A 20,775-nucleotide genomic window follows, 5' to 3' on the forward strand; every position below is an offset into this window, starting at 1 on the left:
TTTGATTTAAAGATGAAAGCGTCTCGTTTAATGATCGTCTCGGTGACAGATGATCACATGACTTACGTGAAGTCATTAAATTAAAGCTTCCAGGTCTGGTTTGTTGTCTTCAGGTCGTCTGTACACACTTTGAGCTTGGAGTTGTTGGGCCCTCAGCGCCCCGTCCTGAGCGACGCTCAGGTTGATTATATTTCTGCCCTGGGAGCGCTGATTCTCTCTGTGTTACAGCCGCTCTGCCCGTCTGACAGCAGCACATGAATTTTTAATGTTTGTGCCCCTGAGCTGCTCAGAGTCAACACAGCACGCTGCTGCTGAACAGCTCTCCCTCTGCTCTCTGTTCTCCGCGTGGACTCAGGCAGAGTTTAAACTTTGGAGGCAGCTGCTGGTTCATCGCTGAGAGGCACAAAGAACCATTCAAACTCTGTGTTTGCAATATTTTCTCATCTCGCCGGGTTTTTCTAACTTCAATTATCTTTATCGTCAATATGTGGATAAGAGAAGCGGGGGACGTCTCACAGCTCTGCAGGGACCCCGCTCGCTGCCCAGCGGCCATTTTGCTCTAATTAACATTTGAGTTCAGGCGAATGTTCAGATGAGATGTTGAGCTGCTGTTGCATCAAAGAGGCAGAGCGTGAAGCAGCTTCCTCTGAGCCGATATCACCATCGTCCTCTGCTCCTTTACGCTGACACAAAGATGCTTCCAAACATCACCAGTTAATAATGAATCAATACGACTGTATGACAAGCCCTTTAATGTCGCTGTGACAGCACAGTGGAAAACAGGATTAACACACACACTCACACACACACACACACACACACACACACACACACACACACACACACACTCATGTGGGTTTGTGAGTCTCGAACAGGATCTTCTTGAAGGCCCTCCTGAAGTCGCGGTTGAACACGGTGTAGATGATGGGGTTGAGGCAGCTGTTGCAGTATCCGATCCAGAAGAAGAGGTTGAAGAGCGAGTCGGGGATGAAGCAGCGCTCCCTGCAGACGGCGTGCAGACTGTATGTGAAGAAGAACGGGAACCAGCAGAGGACAAACACCCCCATCACCACCGCCAGCACGAAGGTGAAGCGCTTCTCCCTCATCTGAGCCACTTTGTGTCTGGACAGAGACGCGTGTCTGCTGCGGAGCGGCACGGGGGAGGGCAGCAGGAGGTGGTGGGAGCAGTGGTCCGAGGAGGCCCAGGATATGGAGGCGCAGGATGGAGGAGGAGGAGGAGGCTTCAGTCTGTTAGCTGTCCCCTCTGAGTCCTTCCTGTCCTCTGTGTTGGCTCCTCCTCCGGCTCTTCTGGTGAAGCAGAGGGCAGAGGAGAAGGAGGAGGAGGTTTTTACAGGAGCGTCACAGTCCTTCTCCTCTAAGTCGATGTCGTCCAGCTCTCCTCCTCTCCTGCTGCTGCTGCTCTCCATGTTGGAGGAGCTGAGTCTGTCTGCAGGCCGCGGGCTCGCCAGCTCGTACGGGGATGAACCACAGCCGGCTGTCTTCCTGTGGCAGGTCCTGGTGGTGCCGATGAAGCAGGTCTCCGACTGTGAAGGCTGCCGCTCCATCACGTTCTTGGCCACGAACACGGTGGAGGCCCGCTGCTTGGCCACGCGGTAGATCTTACAGTAAACCAGGATCATGATTACGCCCGGTGCAAAGAAGGACACGAGGCAGGAGGAGAGGATGTACCACGTCTGGTTGTTGAGCAGACACCTCCTGGTGTCGCTCTCCTCCTCAAAGTCCTCCTCCTGCTGCGTCATGAGAAGCGGCGGGGACGAGATGACGATGGAGATGAGCCACACGATGCTGATCATGGCTTTGATCCGTCTGGGCGTCCGTTTGCGGTTGTAACTGACGGCTTTGGTGACAGACCAGTAGCGGTCGAGGCTGATGGCGCAGAGGTGCACGATGGAGGAGGTGCAGAAGAGGACGTCCAAAGCCAGGTAGAAGGAACACCAGGTGGAGCCAAAGTACCAGTAGCCCATCACCTGAAGGAGACACACGGACAGATATTTTAATGACTCATTAAAGCAGCAGAAAGGAGCTGCAGAGGAGCAGAGAGAGTTCACTCGGGATCATCTCCTCTTAATAAACATTCTGTCAATATCTGCTTACTGTCGCCTCGGCTGCAGCGGAGTGCAGCTTCTCTCTGAGTCCCTGTGGTTTCACCTCAGGCCTCTGGAAGTGATAGAAGCTGACATCTCTTCACAGCCAGAGACACTGTAAAACATCCGACCCCTTCAGTGTGTGTTCTGCTGTCTGACTGAAGTCTGTGTGAGGAGAGCAGCTGATACAGGTTCGATTCTCTGCTGAGCTTCATCATCAGACTGAAAGTCAAACAAACTGTCAGAGTCTTTATCCAGAACTTTCTCTGGTTTCACGTCTCTAATATCTTTGTAAATACAGCCCGACCAGAAGTGGATCAGTGCCACTCACACTCACTCACACTGATGTGTCTGTCTAGTTGTATTTACCTTCCTGCCACTTTGTCTTGTGCTGCTGTTACAGCTGAACGTCGCTGTGGGGATCAATAAAGAATTACCTGATTATGTTAGACAGGTCACCTGTAAGCTTCACTATGCAGTCTACCTGTGATTGTCATTCGGCCCCTCCCTCTAATATTTACAATGGTCTGCCTCTAGCATTTTTTTTTAATTTAGCATGTTAGCATGCTAACATTGGCTAATTAGCACTTACAGCTAAGAACGTAGAGAATACATTATTTTTGCATGTAATTGTTCATAAAGAAATCGGAGCATTGGGCCGCTCCTGAGACATCTCATTACATGTTCACCTTCTGCATGTGCAGAGGTCAGTGCATCACTAGGTTTACACAGGGATCATTATATCCCTACTTCTGCTGAATGACAAAAAGATGTGCCCCTCTTTGAGTGATAAGTGGTACTTCTCCAACCGGCCATATGAAATGACTGAAGAAAACCTTTTCAACATAAATCAAAGGAAAGAGCAGCAACAGGACCACACTGAGCGCAGGCTGGATGACAGCGTGTTATTTCTGCTGCAGCTGCCCTAAATCGTCCTCATCTGATGGAGACGAGCGCATCCTGTACGGAGACGACAGACTTCTCACTGGACACACGACTCTCGCTTATGAGGCCGCAGCCAGTCCCATACTCCTCAAGGAGTTCCACCAACTCAAGTGTCATGGTGTCACGGGAGAGAATCTGCGAGAATTGCTGACCGCCGTCTCCACGCTCCCAGCGTCAACAGCCGAGTGTGAGAGAGGATTCAGCGGGGGTTTCCTCCCTGCCCGGAGATACGCAGAGCTGTGGGTAAAGAGGGGCGACATGCCGCAGATGACGCGCCACAGGACAGGAGAAAGAAGACAGGAGTCCGCCATCAGAGCAGACTGTTTTCTTAGCCTGATCAGTCGGCTCACAATTTTGCCTTTTTAATTCCACGTTGTGCTGTCCTGTTTCATTTTGACTGAATTCTTTTTCTCGTGGGTTTCGCAGCCCCAGTGTGTCCGCAACTGTGCATGAGGACAAAGCAGAGTTCTGATGAAAACATGCTACTAACATGACTGTAAACATGACTACTGATGATTTATGAGCATAATAATTATCTTCAGAGTCAGAGAGACAGCTGTAAGTTTGTGTTTTAGTCACAGATGGAGGTGAGCATCAGCCAGCAGCAGGGTGATGTAACGGTGCTGGGTCTGGATGAAACTGCAGCCAGCTCAGCTGAAAACTTCTACATGTCTCTGTTAGTTTGTTAGTGTTATACAAAGTGTCCTCATGTTCACAGCTGTGTGCAGACGTCTGACTGCTGGAGAACTATTCTGAGGTAAAACGTGGAAGTGAAGTTTAGTGACGATGGATGGTCAAACTAACTGGACACTTTCACAGAGGACACCGGGCTCTGAGTGACATGTACAACCAGATGAGAACACTGTCCTTCTCAAAGTGAAGTGTACATACTGTAACTAATCTAATGTAACTAACTAAAACCATAAACCTAGTTCTGTTGCCCTAACCTCCCCTATGTTTATTCTGGGCTGAAGGTGTGAGGAAGTGTTTAAAGACTGGATCAAAGGACACGATGGCAGCCAGCTCGAGCACAAGAAGGACAAGTAAATCCAAAAGAAGAACCAGGACATCCAACAGCCTGTTCTCGTTCCCACACCATTAAACACTCTGAAACAACTAACTACTCCAAAGTTAACCCGTCCACTGCAGCATGAGACACAGAGACACGCTGATGTTGTTGACAGTGCAGAGAGAGTGGCAGTCCGGAGGGATGGATCAGGCTTTAACCATGTTAGACAGGAGGTAAACACATGCTGCCATGTTCATCTGTATGACAAGCAACAAACACGCATGTATGAAACTGTTCATATTTGACGAGCATGAGAACACGAACAAATAACATGGGACATGACAGGAAACTGCAACAGACGCATCACAGAAGCAGCTGCAGTAAGATTTCATCTACTAACATCTGATTAAAGCAGGGCCAGTGATGCAGAGGATACAGCAGCAAAGATGTCCACAAACTACAGGAGGTGAAGTCATGTAAAGAAGCTCACCTCATTCTGAAACAGTCTTTGATATTTACTGTAACAGAATGGATCCTTTTTAACCCGAGGTCTGAATTAATAACTCACAAATATCAGATCAAAAACATGATCATGTCTACAAAGGTCCTCCTACTCATTCAGACACCTCAAAAACATCATCACTCATAAAGTTTCAAGAATGTGTAGTTTGTTTTTCACAAATGATTTTCAATCTGTTCACAGTCACACAGGGTGATTTGTGGGTAATGTAGCCCTTCAAAGTTTCAAAAATGTACAAATTCAATCACCTGCTGCTGGAAATGTTATTTAGTTTTATCAAGTTTTATACATTTTGTAAGGTTTTATACATTTTATAAAGTTTAATCAAGTTATATAAAGTTTTATACATTCTATAAAGTTTCATTAAGTTTTATAAAATGTTATTAAGTTTCATAAATGTTTATACATTCTATAAAGTTTGATTACGTTTTATAAAGTTTTATTAAGTTTTATTAAGTTTTATACATTTTATAAGGTTTTATCAAGTTTTATAAGGTTTTATCAAGTTTTATAAAGTTTTATCAAGTTTTATTAAGTTTTATCAAGTTTTATAAAGTTTTATACATTTTATAAAGTTTTATCAAGTTTTATTAAGTTTTTTTAAGTTTTATACATTTTATAAAGTTTTATAAAGTTTTATAAAGTTTTATCAAGTTTTATTAAGTTTTTTTAAGTTTTATACATTTTATAAAGTTTTATAAAGTTTTATCAAGTTTTATTAAGTTTTATCAAGTTATATAAAGTTTTATACATTCTATAAAGTATAATTACGTTTTTTAAAGTTTTTTTAAGTTTTATACATTTTTTTAAGTTTTATAAAGTTTTATAAAGTTTTATCAAGTTTTATTAAGTTTTTTTAAGTTTTATACATTTTATAAAGTTTTATAAAGTTTTATCAAGTTTTATTAAGTTTTATCAAGTTATATAAAGTTTTATACATTCTATAAAGTATAATTACGTTTTTTAAAGTTTTATTAAGTTTTCTTAAGTTTTATAAAGTCTTATTAAGTTTTATAAAGTTTTATCAAGTTTTATAAAGTTTTTTTAAGTTTTATACATTTTATAAAGTTTTATCAAGTTTTATCAAGTTTCACACATTTTATATAGTTTTATACATTTTATAAAGTTTTAAGTTTTATTAAATTTTATTAATTTTTATTAAGTTAAATACATTTTATAAAGTTGTATTAAGTTTTATTAAGTTTTATTAAGTTTTATACATTTTTTTTAAAGTTTTATAAAGCTTTATTAAGTTTTATCAAGTTTTATTAAGTTTTATAAAGTTGTATACATTTTATAAAGTTTTATTAAGTTTTTTTAATTTTTATAAAGTTTTATTAAGTTTTCTACGTTTTATTAGGTTTTATAAAGTTGTATTCAGTTTTTTAAAGTTTTATCAAGTTTTATGCATTTTATAAAGTTTTATAAAGCTTTATTAAGTTTTATCAAGTTTTATTAGGTTTTATAAAGTTGTATTCAGTTTTTTAAAGTTTTATCAAGTTTTATGCATTTTATAAAGTTTTATAAAGCTTTATTAAGTTTTATCAAGTTTTATAAAGTGTCATACATTTTATATAGTTTATTAAGTTTTATTACATTTTATTAATTTTTATCAAGTTATATACATTTTATCAAGTTTTATTAAGTTTTATTAAGTTTTTTTTAAAGTTTTATAAAGTTTTATAAAGCTTTATTAAGTTTTTTTTAATATTTATTAATTTTTATTAAGTTTTATTAAGTTTTATACGTTTTATTAGGTTTTATAAAGTTTCATACATTTTATATAGTTTTATTAATTTTTATAAAGTTTTATTAAGTTTTCTACGTTTTATTAGGTTTTATAAAGTTGTATTCAGTTGTATTCAGTTTTATCAAGTTTTATACATTTTATAAAGTTTTATAAAGCTTTATTAAGTTTTATCAAGTTTTATAAAGTGTCATACATTTTATATAGTTTTATTAAGTTTTATTACATTTTATACATTTAATTAATTTTTATTAAGTTATATACATTTTTTAAAACTTTTATTAAGTTTTTTTAAAGCTTTATTAAGTTTATAAAGTTTTATACAGTTTTAACAAGTTATATGAAGTTTTATACATTCTATAAAGTTTTATCAAGTTTTATTACGTTTTATAGGTTTTATTAAGTTTTATACGTTTTATTAAGTTTTATTAAGTTTTATAGAGTTTTATTAAGTTTTATACATTTTATAAAGTTTCATAAAGTTTTATTAAGTTTGATACATTTTATAGTTTTAAGTCTTATAAAATTGTTTTAAGTTTTATAAAGTTTTATCAAGTTTTATACATTTTAGAAAGTTTTATTAAGTTTTATAAAGTTTTATACATTTTATAAAGTTTTATCAAGTTTTATTAAGTTTTATCAAGTTATATAAAGTTTTATACATTAATTATACATTAACTATATACATTTTATATAGTTTTATTAAATTCTATAAAGTTTTATTAAGCTTTATTAAGTTTTATCAAGTTTTATACATTCTATAAAGTTTTATCAAGTTTTATTAAGTTTTATACGTTTTATTAAGTTATGTACATTTTATAGAGTTTTATTAAGTTTTATACATTTTATAACGTTTTATAAAGTTTTATAAAGCTTTATTAAGTTTTATCAAGTTTTATCAGGTTTTATAAAGTTTTATTAAGTTTTATACGTTTTATTAGGTTTTATAAAGTTTCATACATTTTATATAGTTTTATACATTTTATAAAGTTTTATCAAGTTTTATTAAGTTTTATAGGTTTTATTAAGTTTTATACGTTTTATTAAGTTTTAAGTTTTATAAAGTTTCATAAAGTTTTATTAAGTTTTATACATTTTATAGAGTTTTATTAAGTTTTATAAATTTTACAAAGTTTCATAAAGTTTTAGAAAGTTTTATTAAGTTTTATAAAGTTTCATACATTTAATAGTTTTATACATTTTATAAAGTTTTATTAAGTTAAATTAATATTTATTAATTTTTATAAAGTTTTATTACGTTTTCTACGTTCTATTAGGTTTAATAAAGTTTCATACATTTTATATAGTTTAATACATTTTATAAAGTTTTATTAAGTTTAATTAATATTTATTAATTTTTATAAAGTTTTATTAAGTTTTATCAAGTTATATAAAGTTTTATACATTAATTATACATTAACTATATACATTTTATATAGTTTTATTAAATTCTATAAAGTTTTATTAAGCTTTATTAAGTTTTATCAAGTTTTATACATTCTATAAAGTTTTATCAAGTTTTATTAAGTTTTATACGTTTTATGAAGTTATGTACATTTTATAGAGTTTTATTAAGTTTTATACATTTTATAACGTTTTATAAAGTTTTATAAAGCTTTATTAAGTTTTATCAAGTTTTATCAGGTTTTATAAAGTTTTATTAAGTTTTATACGTTTTATTAGGTTTTATAAAGTTTCATACATTTTATATAGTTTTATACATTTTATAAAGTTTTATCAAGTTTTATTAAGTTTTATAAAGTTGTATACATTTTATAAAGTTGTATTCAGTTTTTTAAAGTTTTATCAAGTTTTATGCATTTTATAAAGTTTTATAAAGCTTTATTAAGTTTTATCAAGTTTTATTAGGTTTTATAAAGTTGTATTCAGTTTTTTAAAGTTTTATCAAGTTTTATGCATTTTATAAAGTTTTATAAAGCTTTATTAAGTTTTATCAAGTTTTATAAAGTGTCATACATTTTATATAGTTTATTAAGTTTTATTACATTTTATTAATTTTTATCAAGTTATATACATTTTATCAAGTTTTATTAAGTTTTATTAAGTTTTTTTTTAAAGTTTTATAAAGTTTTATAAAGCTTTATTAAGTTTTTTTTAATATTTATTAATTTTTATTAAGTTTTATTAAGTTTTATACGTTTTATTAGGTTTTATAAAGTTTCATACATTTTATATAGTTTTATTAATTTTTATAAAGTTTTATTAAGTTTTCTACGTTTTATTAGGTTTTATAAAGTTGTATTCAGTTGTATTCAGTTTTATCAAGTTTTATACATTTTATAAAGTTTTATAAAGCTTTATTAAGTTTTATCAAGTTTTATAAAGTGTCATACATTTTATATAGTTTTATTAAGTTTTATTACATTTTATACATTTAATTAATTTTTATTAAGTTATATACATTTTTTAAAACTTTTATTAAGTTTTTTTAAAGCTTTATTAAGTTTATAAAGTTTTATACAGTTTTAACAAGTTATATGAAGTTTTATACATTCTATAAAGTTTTATCAAGTTTTATTACGTTTTATAGGTTTTATTAAGTTTTATAGAGTTTTATTAAGTTTTATACATTTTATAAAGTTTCATAAAGTTTTATTAAGTTTGATACATTTTATAGTTTTAAGTCTTATAAAATTGTTTTAAGTTTTATCAAGTTTTATCAAGTTTTATACATTTTAGAAAGTTTTATTAAGTTTTATAAAGTTTTATACATTTTATAAAGTTTTATCAAGTTTTATTAAGTTTTATCAAGTTATATAAAGTTTTATACATTAATTATACATTAACTATATACATTTTATATAGTTTTATTAAATTCTATAAAGTTTTATTAAGCTTTATTAAGTTTTATCAAGTTTTATACATTCTATAAAGTTTTATCAAGTTTTATTAAGTTTTATACGTTTTATTAAGTTATGTACATTTTATAGAGTTTTATTAAGTTTTATACATTTTATAACGTTTTATAAAGTTTTATAAAGCTTTATTAAGTTTTATCAAGTTTTATCAGGTTTTATAAAGTTTTATTAAGTTTTATTAGGTTTTATAAAGTTTCATACATTTTATATAGTTTTATACATTTTATAAAGTTTTATCAAGTTTTATTAAGTTTTATAGGTTTTATTAAGTTTTATAGGTTTTATTAAGTTTTATACGTTTTATTAAGTTTTAAGTTTTATAAAGTTTCATAAAGTTTTATTAAGTTTTATACATTTTATAGAGTTTTATTAAGTTTTATAAATTTTACAAAGTTTCATAAAGTTTTAGAAAGTTTTATTAAGTTTTATAAAGTTTCATACATTTAATAGTTTTATACATTTTATAAAGTTTTATTAAGTTAAATTAATATTTATTAATTTTTATAAAGTTTTATTACGTTTTCTACGTTCTATTAGGTTTAATAAAGTTTCATACATTTTATATAGTTTAATACATTTTATAAAGTTTTATTAAGTTTAATTAATATTTATTAATTTTTATAAAGTTTTATTAAGTTTTATCAAGTTATATAAAGTTTTATACATTAATTATACATTAACTATATACATTTTATATAGTTTTATTAAATTCTATAAAGTTTTATTAAGCTTTATTAAGTTTTATCAAGTTTTATACATTCTATAAAGTTTTATCAAGTTTTATTAAGTTTTATACGTTTTATGAAGTTATGTACATTTTATAGAGTTTTATTAAGTTTTATACATTTTATAACGTTTTATAAAGTTTTATAAAGCTTTATTAAGTTTTATCAAGTTTTATCAGGTTTTATAAAGTTTTATTAAGTTTTATACGTTTTATTAGGTTTTATAAAGTTTCATACATTTTATATAGTTTTATACATTTTATAAAGTTTTATCAAGTTTTATTAAGTTTTATAGGTTTTGTTAAGTTTTATAGGTTTTATTAAGTTTTATACGTTTTATTAAGTTTTAAGTTTTATAAAGTTTCATAAAGTTTTATTAAGTTTTATACATTTTATAGAGTTTTATTAAGTTTTATAAATTTTACAAAGTTTCATAAAGTTTTAGAAAGTTTTATTAAGTTTTATAAAGTTTCATACATTTAATAGTTTTATACATTTTATAAAGTTTTATTAAGTTAAATTAATATTTATTAATTTTTATAAAGTTTTATTACGTTTTCTACGTTCTATTAGGTTTAATAAAGTTTCATACATTTTATATAGTTTAATACATTTTATAAAGTTTTATTAAGTTTAATTAATATTTATTAATTTTTATAAAGTTTTATTAAGTTTTATACATTTTATAAAGTTTCATAAAGTTTTATAAAGTTTTATAAAGTTTTATTAAGTTTTATGAAGCTTTATTAAGTTTTATCAAGTTTTATCAAGTTTTATCAGGTTATATAAAGTTTTATTAAGTTGTATTAAGTTTTATACATTTTATAAAGTTTTATACATTTTATAAAGTTTTTTATAAAGTTATCTAAGCATGAAGTTTTCATCGATGCTTTCACTGATCCTCAGACACCATGTTGACTGACCACCGGTATGAAACTCCAGCCAATAACAGAAGCCTTTACATCTCCTCCACCTGATCTGAACATGCTAACATCATGTGATGTCATGTGATCACCATTGATTAGCATTCTCATCATCTGTGTTCCACCTGCTCTCAATAAAAACTGTTAATCACCTGTAGGTTTTACTGTTAGTGTCAATGGTTGTCTGTCTCTATGTACCAGCCCTGTGATTGGCTTGTTACCTGTCCAGGTGTACCCTGCCTGTTACCAAATGTCATGTGGAACATCACGGAAATGTCTCACTCCAGTTGAGTTTTTCATCTTGCACAAATCTTTGCGTGATGTAAGCGTGTGTTTGAGTCTGTTTTACATCCGCCAACACAAGTCTGACGAGTGTCTGAACACTGACTTTGTAACATCAGATTTACATTCATGCAGCTTTTCTTTGTTACAGGCAGTTTTTCTCTCCAGACAGTTTTGGTGACATGTTTTTTTGTCCACTTTTTGATGGACACATTTTGGTCAAACTTTATTTGTATAGCACATGTAAAACAACCGCAGTTGGCCAAAGTGCTGAACAGGCTCAGAGAATACAAACAGGTTATACAAAGTGCAAACAACAAATAAGAATAAAAGAAAACAGTAAAGTCAAGGTGTCAGACTCAACTCGAATCGAGCACCATCGAGAAGAGGTGTGTCTTCAGCAGTGACTTAAAGGTTTCTGGGTCTGAGCAATTTTTACATGAACAGGTAAGCTGTTCCAGAGATTGGGGGCAGCCACCGCAAATGCTCGGTCGCCACAGTTTTTTAGTCTAGATCTGGGAACATGCAGGAGCATCTGGTTTGTTGACCTCAGTGCTCTAACTGGAGTATACAGATGCAGGAGTTCTGCTGGATAAGGTGGCCCCAGCTCATTTAAAACCTTAAAAATAAGCAATAATATATTAGAATCAATTCTTAAATTGACAGGAAGCCAATGGAGGGAGGCCAGTACTGGTGTTATGTGCTCACACTTTCTTTTTCCAGTTAAAAGACGAGCAGCTGCATTTTGCACTAACTGCAGACGGCGGAGGGACGACGGGTCTAGGCCCACGTACAAAGAATTGCAGTAGTCTAACTGAGAGGTAATAAAAGCATGAATAACTCTCTCGAGATCTTTGGGAGAGAGATAGGCCTTTACCTTGGCTAATAGTCTGAGCTGGAAAAAGCTAGTTTTGACAACACAACTAATTTGTTTATTAAATTTGAAAGCTGTCAAAAAGATTCTTAACAAAAGGTCGATTGTAAGATTGTCATTGAGATGAACTCCATCCCGAGCATGTACCCTGTGTCCCCTATCCCTTTGATTTTGTTTTTTTTGTACATAAACAGCAGGTTGTTTATGGTTTGGGCCGCAATGATCAACAACGTCTGGATGGATTGTCTTTTGGACGATCTTTTTAAGACCATCATCAGGTCAAAACACACCATCTTTCACCCCTCTGTGAACGTGTCTTCTGTTGTACATAGAGTTTGCATGTGAACACCAGCTACAGATGGAGTGAGTATAAAGTGTTCAAACAGTGTTCTCACCTCGTTAGCTAAGGAGAAGGGGATGACCAGCGTGGCCACCAGGATGTCGGCTGAAGCCAGAGACACCAGGAAGAGGTTCTGAGGCGCCCTGAGGGCTCTGCTGGTGAACACGGCCACCACCACCAGCACGTTGCCCACCACCGTCCCCAGGATGATTACCGTCACCACCAGCCCGATGAACACCGACGCCACCTGAGAGTGAGGAGGAAGAGGAGGGGACCTGGGGGAGGAGGACGAGGTCTGGTTCTCCAGAGAAGAGTTTGGAGGTGAAGTGGCCGGCATGGTGGCCAACACAGGAGTGAATACATCCAGTAAGTCCATGCTGGTTAAATCTCTGACATGATCATCCCATTTTTATACTGAAGACAGACGGAGCGCCTTTACAGCAGCTGGCGAGAGATCAACAGAGCGGGAAAACCAGGAAAGAAATGAGAAGGAAAGAAGTGAAAGAACCTGCCTGAAAATGTCTCTTTGGATACTGAATGAAACTGTCAAATAAAATACACCTTTTAAATATAAACTCCGTCTAAATGAGAAACGACAGACGCATGTCTCTAATCGTCCCTGCGCTCCAGCTGTGTTCAGTATTTCACCCAAACACAAACTGCTCCCTCTCTTCGCGCTGTAACACGTCTGAAAGAGGGATTTGCATGATTTAAATTCGGATTAAAAAGTAGTACCTGTTAGAATATCCTCTCATAAGCACATTAGAGACAGAGGTTGACGAGCTGTGTGAAAGCTAAAAGACTGAACCAATTATCTCCAATGAGATGCAGAAACAGAAGAAAAGCATCTGTGTGCGAGCTGGAGTTAGAGCGAGGACAGAGAGCCTGTTTGGAATGCAGCGTACCCTCAGACTGCTGCACGCCGACAGGATCAATGTGGCGGAGGAAGGATGGAAAGTGAGGAAGAAATGAGGGAATGAAATGACTGAAAATAAACAAACAAGAAGAGAGCGAAGGAGAGGAGAGAAAAAAAAGAGAAAAAGAGGAATCCTCAATTTCATCCGAGTCGTAGCCGAGCTGAGTGACACTGCTGCTGCTGCTGTTCACTGATTGTCTGCTGCTGGAGGAGAGGAGGAGGAGAGAGAGAGAGAGAGAGAGAGAGAGAGGGACTAATACAGAGGAGAGACGATGAAATGAAAGAGTAGGAGAGGATGAGAGGGAGAGAGGGAGAGAGAGGATTAAGTGTTTTAAGGAGGAGAGAGTAAAGGAAAAACGGGAAATGAGAAATCAAAGAAGTGAAGCGACGGATGAGAAGGTGTTAGACTGAAGAGGAGAGGAAGGAAGGGAGGAAGAGAGAGGGATGAGTTGAGGACAAGAGAGGACAGAAAAGGGAGGAAAGAGGAGACAGGTGGAAAGGGAGAGGGAAAAGGAGAGGAGATGGAGATGAGATATAAAGGTGTGAGGGGAGGAGAAGGAGATGAGGGATGATGAACTTGAGTAGGGAGAGGAGAAGAAAGAGGGATGAAAAAGAAGTCAGGAAAGATAAAGAAAAAGAGGAGAGGGGAGAGAAGAGTGAGTGGATGAGAAGGGGGAGAGGATAATTTGGAGGTGAGGAAGATGGAGAAACCTCCTGTTTAGTACTCTCTGACCTGCATCAGTTTGTCTGTTCTTGGCTCTTTGCCTTTTCTCCTGCTTCACCTGCCTCAAGAAAAACAGAAGAACAAAGAAAGGAGAGGAAACACATAAAGAGGGGTTGAGTCGAGGAGAAGAAATATAAGACAGGAGAGAGAGGGAAGGAGGTACAGAGGGATGAGGAAGACACAAGTAGGGGAAAGAAGAGAATTATCAGGAGGAATGAAACAGAGAACAGAGGAGAAGGAAACAAAGAGAGGAGAGGACAAGAGGAAGTGGAGAGAGGACAGGATGGACAGACTGACATGAGAGAGACAGTCTACTTCAGTCATCACTTCATCAATCACTTCATATTACTGACAGCAGAGAGAGAGCAGCTCTCTGTCTCTGCTGACTGACGCTGATGATGATGACAAGGACATGTCCCCACACACTCCTCCTCTACCTGAATCTATCAGTAACTCACCTGTACTTCAGCTTCAGAGAGACGACCTGCTAAATGTGGCTTCACATGAATCCAGGCCGGGGGGGGGTTAATCCCATGATGCAACAGCCCGTAGGGAGACTGCACAGATCAGGAGACTGAACATCTCCTGCACACAGCTGTTTGTTCTTCCTGAGGAGCGTTCAGGGTCTGTGGGAGGAATGAAGATCGACACGTGAGCACTAATGTAATCAGGGTTTGTGAGGTGATAATGAGACGCTTCATTAACAGGATGAAAGACCCTCGAGCTCTCCTCAGACACACACAAAGAGCCAGAGAGCTGCAGGGCATCATGGGACACAGACCTGCACCCTGTTCTCACAATCAGTAAGGCTTTATGCTAAACAGTGAGTGGAAACGCAAGCAGGACAGGCTACTGCTATTGATGCTAATAATAGTGTAGCGTCACATCATTACTCTATTGATGGGCAGCGGACTCTCAGTGATCGGATCATTTGGCTCATCAATGACAGCTGTTCTCTGGGCTCCAAACAGACCTGTGACTGCTGGATGTGCACGTGTCACTTGTTTAACTTGGTATATAACGAATCTGATCACTTCCTACACAAATATCACACATGTCCTCGTTGGTAGAGTTGTATCGGAAACTACCGACAAATCACCGACATCTCGTTGACACGAGAGGAGAGAGTGCAGACACGTTCATAACTCCGACCACTCTCACCTCGGATCTGATGGCTCTGATCCTTTCTGAGAGCCGTTAAGATCCGGCTCCCTTCAAAGGGCCGTAGTTCCCAACATTAGGATAATAGCTAATTCATGCGTCCCAGTCGCTGTGTCACAGCTGTGAGTACTCACCGAGGAGAGCCGTCAGATGGGTCCTCCTTCAGGACGCCAGCAGGAGGAGATCATCTCTCTCCAGGTGGAATCAGGATCTCCTCCTTACGACAGTGTTTCATTGTCTTTTCTGAGAGCTCTGGTTAAAACCATCATTTTGATGTACAGTTTAATACTGGTTATGATGAGCCTTCATGAATAAATGGACATTTTCCCATGATGCATTTCTGTGTAGTTGAGTTTTTAGTAGATTAACCAGCAGAAAGGCTCTTTGCATGGATAATATACTGTATATATTTGGGACAGCTCTGAATCTGAATCACACACACACACACACACACAGGGAAAACAAGGAGGCACAAAGAAACAGGAACAAACTGACTAAATCTTGTTTAAATGTGATTTTTCATCTTTATTTTTTCTTTTCTTTTACTTTTAAATTTCATTGTAACCATTTCAGAGATCTTTAAATCAGTGTTTGGATATCAGTCACTGCTCGATTACTTTTCATGGAAGAGTCTTCAGAGTCTGGGTACAAGAGATCCTGAATCGTCTCCTCTGTCCTCAATAGTCTCCTCTGACCTGAAACGTCTCCTCTGTCCTGAATCGTCTCCTCTGAATCGTCTCCTCTGTCCTGAATCGTCTCCTCTGAATCGTTTCCTCTGTCCTGAATCGTCTCCTCCGTCCTGAATCGTCTCCTCCACTTCTCCTGAGTGAGCAGAGTTGAATGCGACGTGAGGCATCGATCCAGTGACAGCTCTGTGTCCTGCCCGGCTCTGGTTTCTTTGTATTCAGGCTGATTTATTCTGACAGGCAGCACACGGCACAGTGTTCCCGTCTTTATAAAACCTATACCACAGCTCCTTCAGGACTCCATGTGTCCTGTTTCCTCATTATTCTCCCTCTCCAACATGCACACACCAAATCTCACAAATGCACTCAGACGTTTGGGACCTCACCTGTGTTCTCTTACCTGTCCCAAAAATGTTTGTTCCTCTGTGGCCACTTTTAAAGCTTTACGTCCTCACCATGAACAAGTTGTTCATATATTCATGACCTGACGGACAGGCTGCTGTGATCAGATACCACATCACGGTGAATGTGTAAGCAAACATCAGACAGCTTCAGCTTCATTCAGCTGCAGCATGCACACTCCATGAGAGCGGCTCAGTCAGAAGCCCTCAGCATTATCACACTGTATGAAGATCTGGGTACCACTATAGCATCAGTTACAGACGTGCAGAGGTCTGGAGCAAGTTATCTATTATAAATATGCAACATCCTGTGAGATGTAAAAAGCAGTCAAGTTATCAATAATCAATCATCCAGTTAGATGTTCCAACAAAGGGTGCTGAGTTTTGGACGTGCATCAATCATGAACAGGTGAGCGCTGTGAAAAGTTCACAGTTTATGGTGTCTGCTGATGATGAGAGAAGCTTTACACTCAAACACCTGTTAGCTTCTAGAGAACAAGCTCTCACTCATAATGGACTCAGGCTGTAGGTAGAGCAGAGATGTACATTAGCTAACATTAGCCGTGTGTGGGCGGAGCTGGCAGCAGTGTTCGTACCGGGCAGCTCCCTGACGGTGGCAGCTCTCATACATGTGTGTGGATGAGTGTAGCAGGTTTATAATGCTAACACTCACACTGTTAGATACAGGAGGCAGTGTGTTCTATCATCTGTAACATTTATTACACATTAAAGTGGTGTTAAAGGGCAAACTGCACAGTGTGGAGTCCTGAACAGTGTCAGTGAAGCAGATAAAAGCTCCAGGGCTCAGAGAGCAGATTTCTCCTGGTGTATCTCTGCAGGCTGAAGAGGATGAGCTGAGAGCCGGCCGCTCTGACGCCCTCTGAGGAGCCTGAGAGAAATGTTTGTGAGTGTTTTGTTCACTTTATTAGGAAGAATAAAAACAGACGGAGAGGAAACTGTGGATCTTTCCAGGAACATTCATGCTCTCTGTAGCCCCTTTCACACTGCCCATTCAAGGCGGGGTTATTACGCCTCTGTGACGTTCCGTCTTCTATGTAGAACGCACGGAGGCTGAATGGTGGGGCGAAGTTGTTCTGCCTCTGAGCCGGCATCGGAGGTAGTAACAGAGGTGAAACGGCGTCTGTGTGAACAGCGGAGCTGGCAGGCTTGCTCTGCTTCACGGAGACATGGCTTCACGGGAAGATATCGGACAGTCTGCTGGAGCTGGCCGGCTTCACGCTGGTACGAGCGGACCGGGGGAAACAGAGCGGTAAGAACAGAGGAGGAGGTCTTGCTGTCTTTGTTAACTCTAAATGGTGTCATCCCGGACATGTTACTGTGAAGGACCGTATCTGTACTCCCGATACTGAACTGATGGCGGTAGGATTGAGACTGTGCTATCTGCCACGGGAGCTCTCACATGCCATTGCTGTTGCTGTTTACATCCCCTCATCGGCTGCAGCAGCCAGTGGACGTCATCCACTCTGTGATCCAGGGACTACAAACCTAGCATCCCAGCGCCCTCATATTGATCAGTGGGGATTTTAATCATGTCTCCCTCTCTCCTGTCCTGACGAATTTTAAACAATATGTGGGCTGTGCAACGAGAGGGAATAAAATCCTGGACCTGCTTTATGCCAACGTGAAGGGTGCATACAGCTCTTCTTCTCTCCCCCCTGTTGGAGAATCAGATCACAACCTAATACACTTTGACACCACCTACAGGCCACTGGTGAAACAGCATGCGGCCAGCACAAGGACTATTAAGGTTTGGTCTAAGGACACAGAGGAGGCCCTCCAGGAGTGCTTCAATGTGACAGACTGGGAGCTGTTTCAGGAGGACCACAGAGATTACATTGAGAGTCTCTCTCGGTGCATAACAGACTACATCTGTTTCTGTGAGGACACCATTGTCCCATCTAAAAAGGTTTGTTGCTTCCCCAGCAAAAAAACCATGGATCAATAAGGAGATTAAAGGCCTTCTCAACAGCAAGAGCCGGCACTATGAGGGACAGAGCAGACGACACATGTTGAGGAAATACACAAAAAGATGGCAAAAGAGAAAACAGACAGAAAGTCATCGGGATGCAACAGGTGCGGAAACCAGAGGAAGCATCTTTGGAAAGACTGAGTGTAGGAGATGTCACAAAAAGGGACACTTCGCCAAGCCAGCATGGTCAGCCGGCAGCGTTCATGGCATCACAGAGACACATGCAGACTGTAAAGAAGAGGCAGGTCAGAGCTATCATGGAGATGCCTGAACCAACCGGGGTTGAAGGTGTGAGCAGAGTAATGGGGATGGCTAACTACTTGGGCAAGTTTTTACTCTACCTTGCATCATACACACTCATCAAAGATCTACTCAGCAAGAAGACTGAATGGTGCTGGGTAGCGCCACCGAGAGAGGCGTTCCAGAGACTTAAAATGGAACTGAGCTCACCACGGGTGTTGGCCCCATACTTCCCAACAGCAGAGGCTTGTGTGTCAGCAGATGCCTCATCCTTTGGCCTGGGGGCCGACAGATGGAACAGGGAGACCGATAGTGTACATGGCTGAAAAACACGCCTTACCTCCTGGGGCTGGAATTCAAGTTAGAGACTGACCATAAGCCTCTAGTGCCATTGCTGTGTACCAAGGCATTAGACGAGCTGCCTCCAAGAGTGCTCAGGTTCCAGCTAAGGCTGATGAAATTCACGTTCAACATTGTGCATGTGCCCGGTAAGCAACTAATAAGCAACTAATAACGGCAGACGCCTTATCAAGAGTCCCCGTAAAACACACACTTACAAAGGACGAACAAGGCACAGGTCAAGGTGTTTGTGGATGCAGTTATCCAAAGCCTCCCTGGTACAGAAGCAAGACTGAAGGTCATACAAGACAAACAGAGAGCTGACCCTGTCTGTGCAAAGCTCATCAGGTGCTGTAAGACAGAGGGGCCAGAGAAACACGCCCTCCCTCCAGAGCTGGGCCACACTGGCCTGAAAGAGAAACCCTCACTGTGGCAGGGGAGCTGCTTCTTAGAGGCCAAAGAAGTGTGATTCCTCACTGCATGAGACAAGAACGACCTCCACAGTGGCCACCAAGGTATCGTCAAGTGCAGAGCACAGGCCCACCAGTCCGTCAGGTGGCCAGGACTGTCAGTACAGCTGGTGGAGAACTGTAATGCATGCTTACAGCACAGGGCAGAGCACTGAGAGCCCTTGCTGACCACCCCAGTACAAGAGCGACTCCGGCAGAGGGTGGGTACAGACATGTTCATCTGGGAGAAAAAGACCTACCTGCTTGTGGTGGACTATTTCTCACGCTATATTGAAGCAGCTCACCTGAACGTTGAAAGCACTGTCACTGCTGCGCTGAAAGAAACATTCAGCTGCCATGGAATACCTGAGACAATGTCACAGAAAACACACCACAATATAGCTGTGAGCTTTTCAAAGACTTTACCACAGAGTATGGACTTACACACATTACCAGCAGCCCAAGATTCCCGCAGGCAAATGGGGAGGCGGAGCGTGCAGGGGCTACTATAAAAGGACTGTGGAAAGGAGGAGGTGAGAGGTTACTCCCTAGCACAACTCCTCATGGGGTGAAAACAACGCACCACCATACCACAGCTCCCAGCAGGAAGCTCGAGAAGTGGGCAAAAGAGAATCAATAACATAACTACAACCTGCGTCACAGATCCCGCCCACAGTCCGGCCAAAATGTGTGGCTACCAAGAGAGAAGACGCAAGGGACAGCTATTCAACAGGCTAAAACACCCAGATCATTCAAACAGAGGAAGGACAGGTCAGGAGAAACCGCACACACATGCGCACAGTTAACCATCCACAATCTCAGACGCCACCCGAAACAGGTGTTACAGCCACAGGGCCAAATAACAGAAACACGCACAAGCATCATCCCGGACAGTCACAAACATACAGACACAACTAACACGCCGTATGTGACGACCTCAGGACGGGTGTCACGGCCTCCAGATCGCATGGATTTGTAAAAGACTGCTAAAAAGAAAAAAACTGCTTCTATGTGTGTTTTAAGGTGTTGTTGTGAGATGTTTTGTTGTTGACGAACTAAGAACACACCATAAGAGTGTTTCACCTCTGAGAATGGTTAGGGTGTCGGGGGGGTTCTGACTGAAGGGGGGAGGTGTTCTGTAAAGGGAACTATAATGAAGCTGTTGCTACACGGACTGTTATGTGTGAGGCACTACAAGTTTGTAGTACACGCCGACTCCCCGTGTCTTTATTTAATAATGTTGGCACGGCCAGTGTGCTCACAAAACAGTAACTGCCACCTTTTGACTAAGCTTGTAAATATCTTATTGTCTATATGTCACTTTATTTCTGTTTTTTCTACTGTAACTTTGGAGCAAGACTTTCCTTTGGGAATAATAAAGTTCTATTCTAAATCACTTTGCACCCTGACTGTTGAAGTGTTTCTGAGTTCAGGTTGTGTTCTCTGTAACCGAGTTAGAAGCTAAAACCTCCTGAACAAACCACAGCTCGATGGAGTCCTAATATAACCGATGCTTCCCT

The 20,775-nt window shown here is 38.0% G+C and overlaps 1 protein-coding gene across 1 annotated transcript; it reads right to left on the minus strand.

The window, feature by feature from the left end:
- Positions 1 to 848: 848 nt before the first annotated feature.
- On the minus strand, positions 849 to 12,725 carry LOC138606825 (alpha-2Db adrenergic receptor-like). The gene is made up of 2 exons (XM_069679291.1): positions 12,405 to 12,725; positions 849 to 1,988 (listed from the first exon to the last, which is right to left on the minus strand). Exons 1-2 carry the CDS (start codon positions 12,723 to 12,725, stop codon positions 849 to 851), a joined length of 1,461 nt encoding a protein of 486 aa, XP_069535392.1.
- Between the last annotated feature and the right edge of the window lie 8,050 nt (positions 12,726 to 20,775).

The sequence above is a fragment of the Semicossyphus pulcher genome, unplaced genomic scaffold (assembly GCF_022749685.1).
Source record: "Semicossyphus pulcher isolate SPU_LCO1_2020_fin unplaced genomic scaffold, fSemPul1.0.p SCAF_38, whole genome shotgun sequence".
NCBI classification, from domain to species: Eukaryota; Metazoa; Chordata; class Actinopteri; order Labriformes; family Labridae; genus Semicossyphus; species Semicossyphus pulcher.

Bases quoted from the DNA above. Each gene is read 5' to 3' on its own strand.
- LOC138606825 (XM_069679291.1), bottom strand. From the start codon at position 12,725: ATGGACTTACTGGATGTATTCACTCCTGTGTTGGCCACCATGCCGGCC. The intron at 1,989-12,404 runs GTGAGAACACTG...TGTCTCCTTCAG, and splicing joins CCTTCTCCTTAGCTAACGAG to GTGATGGGCTACTGGTACTT.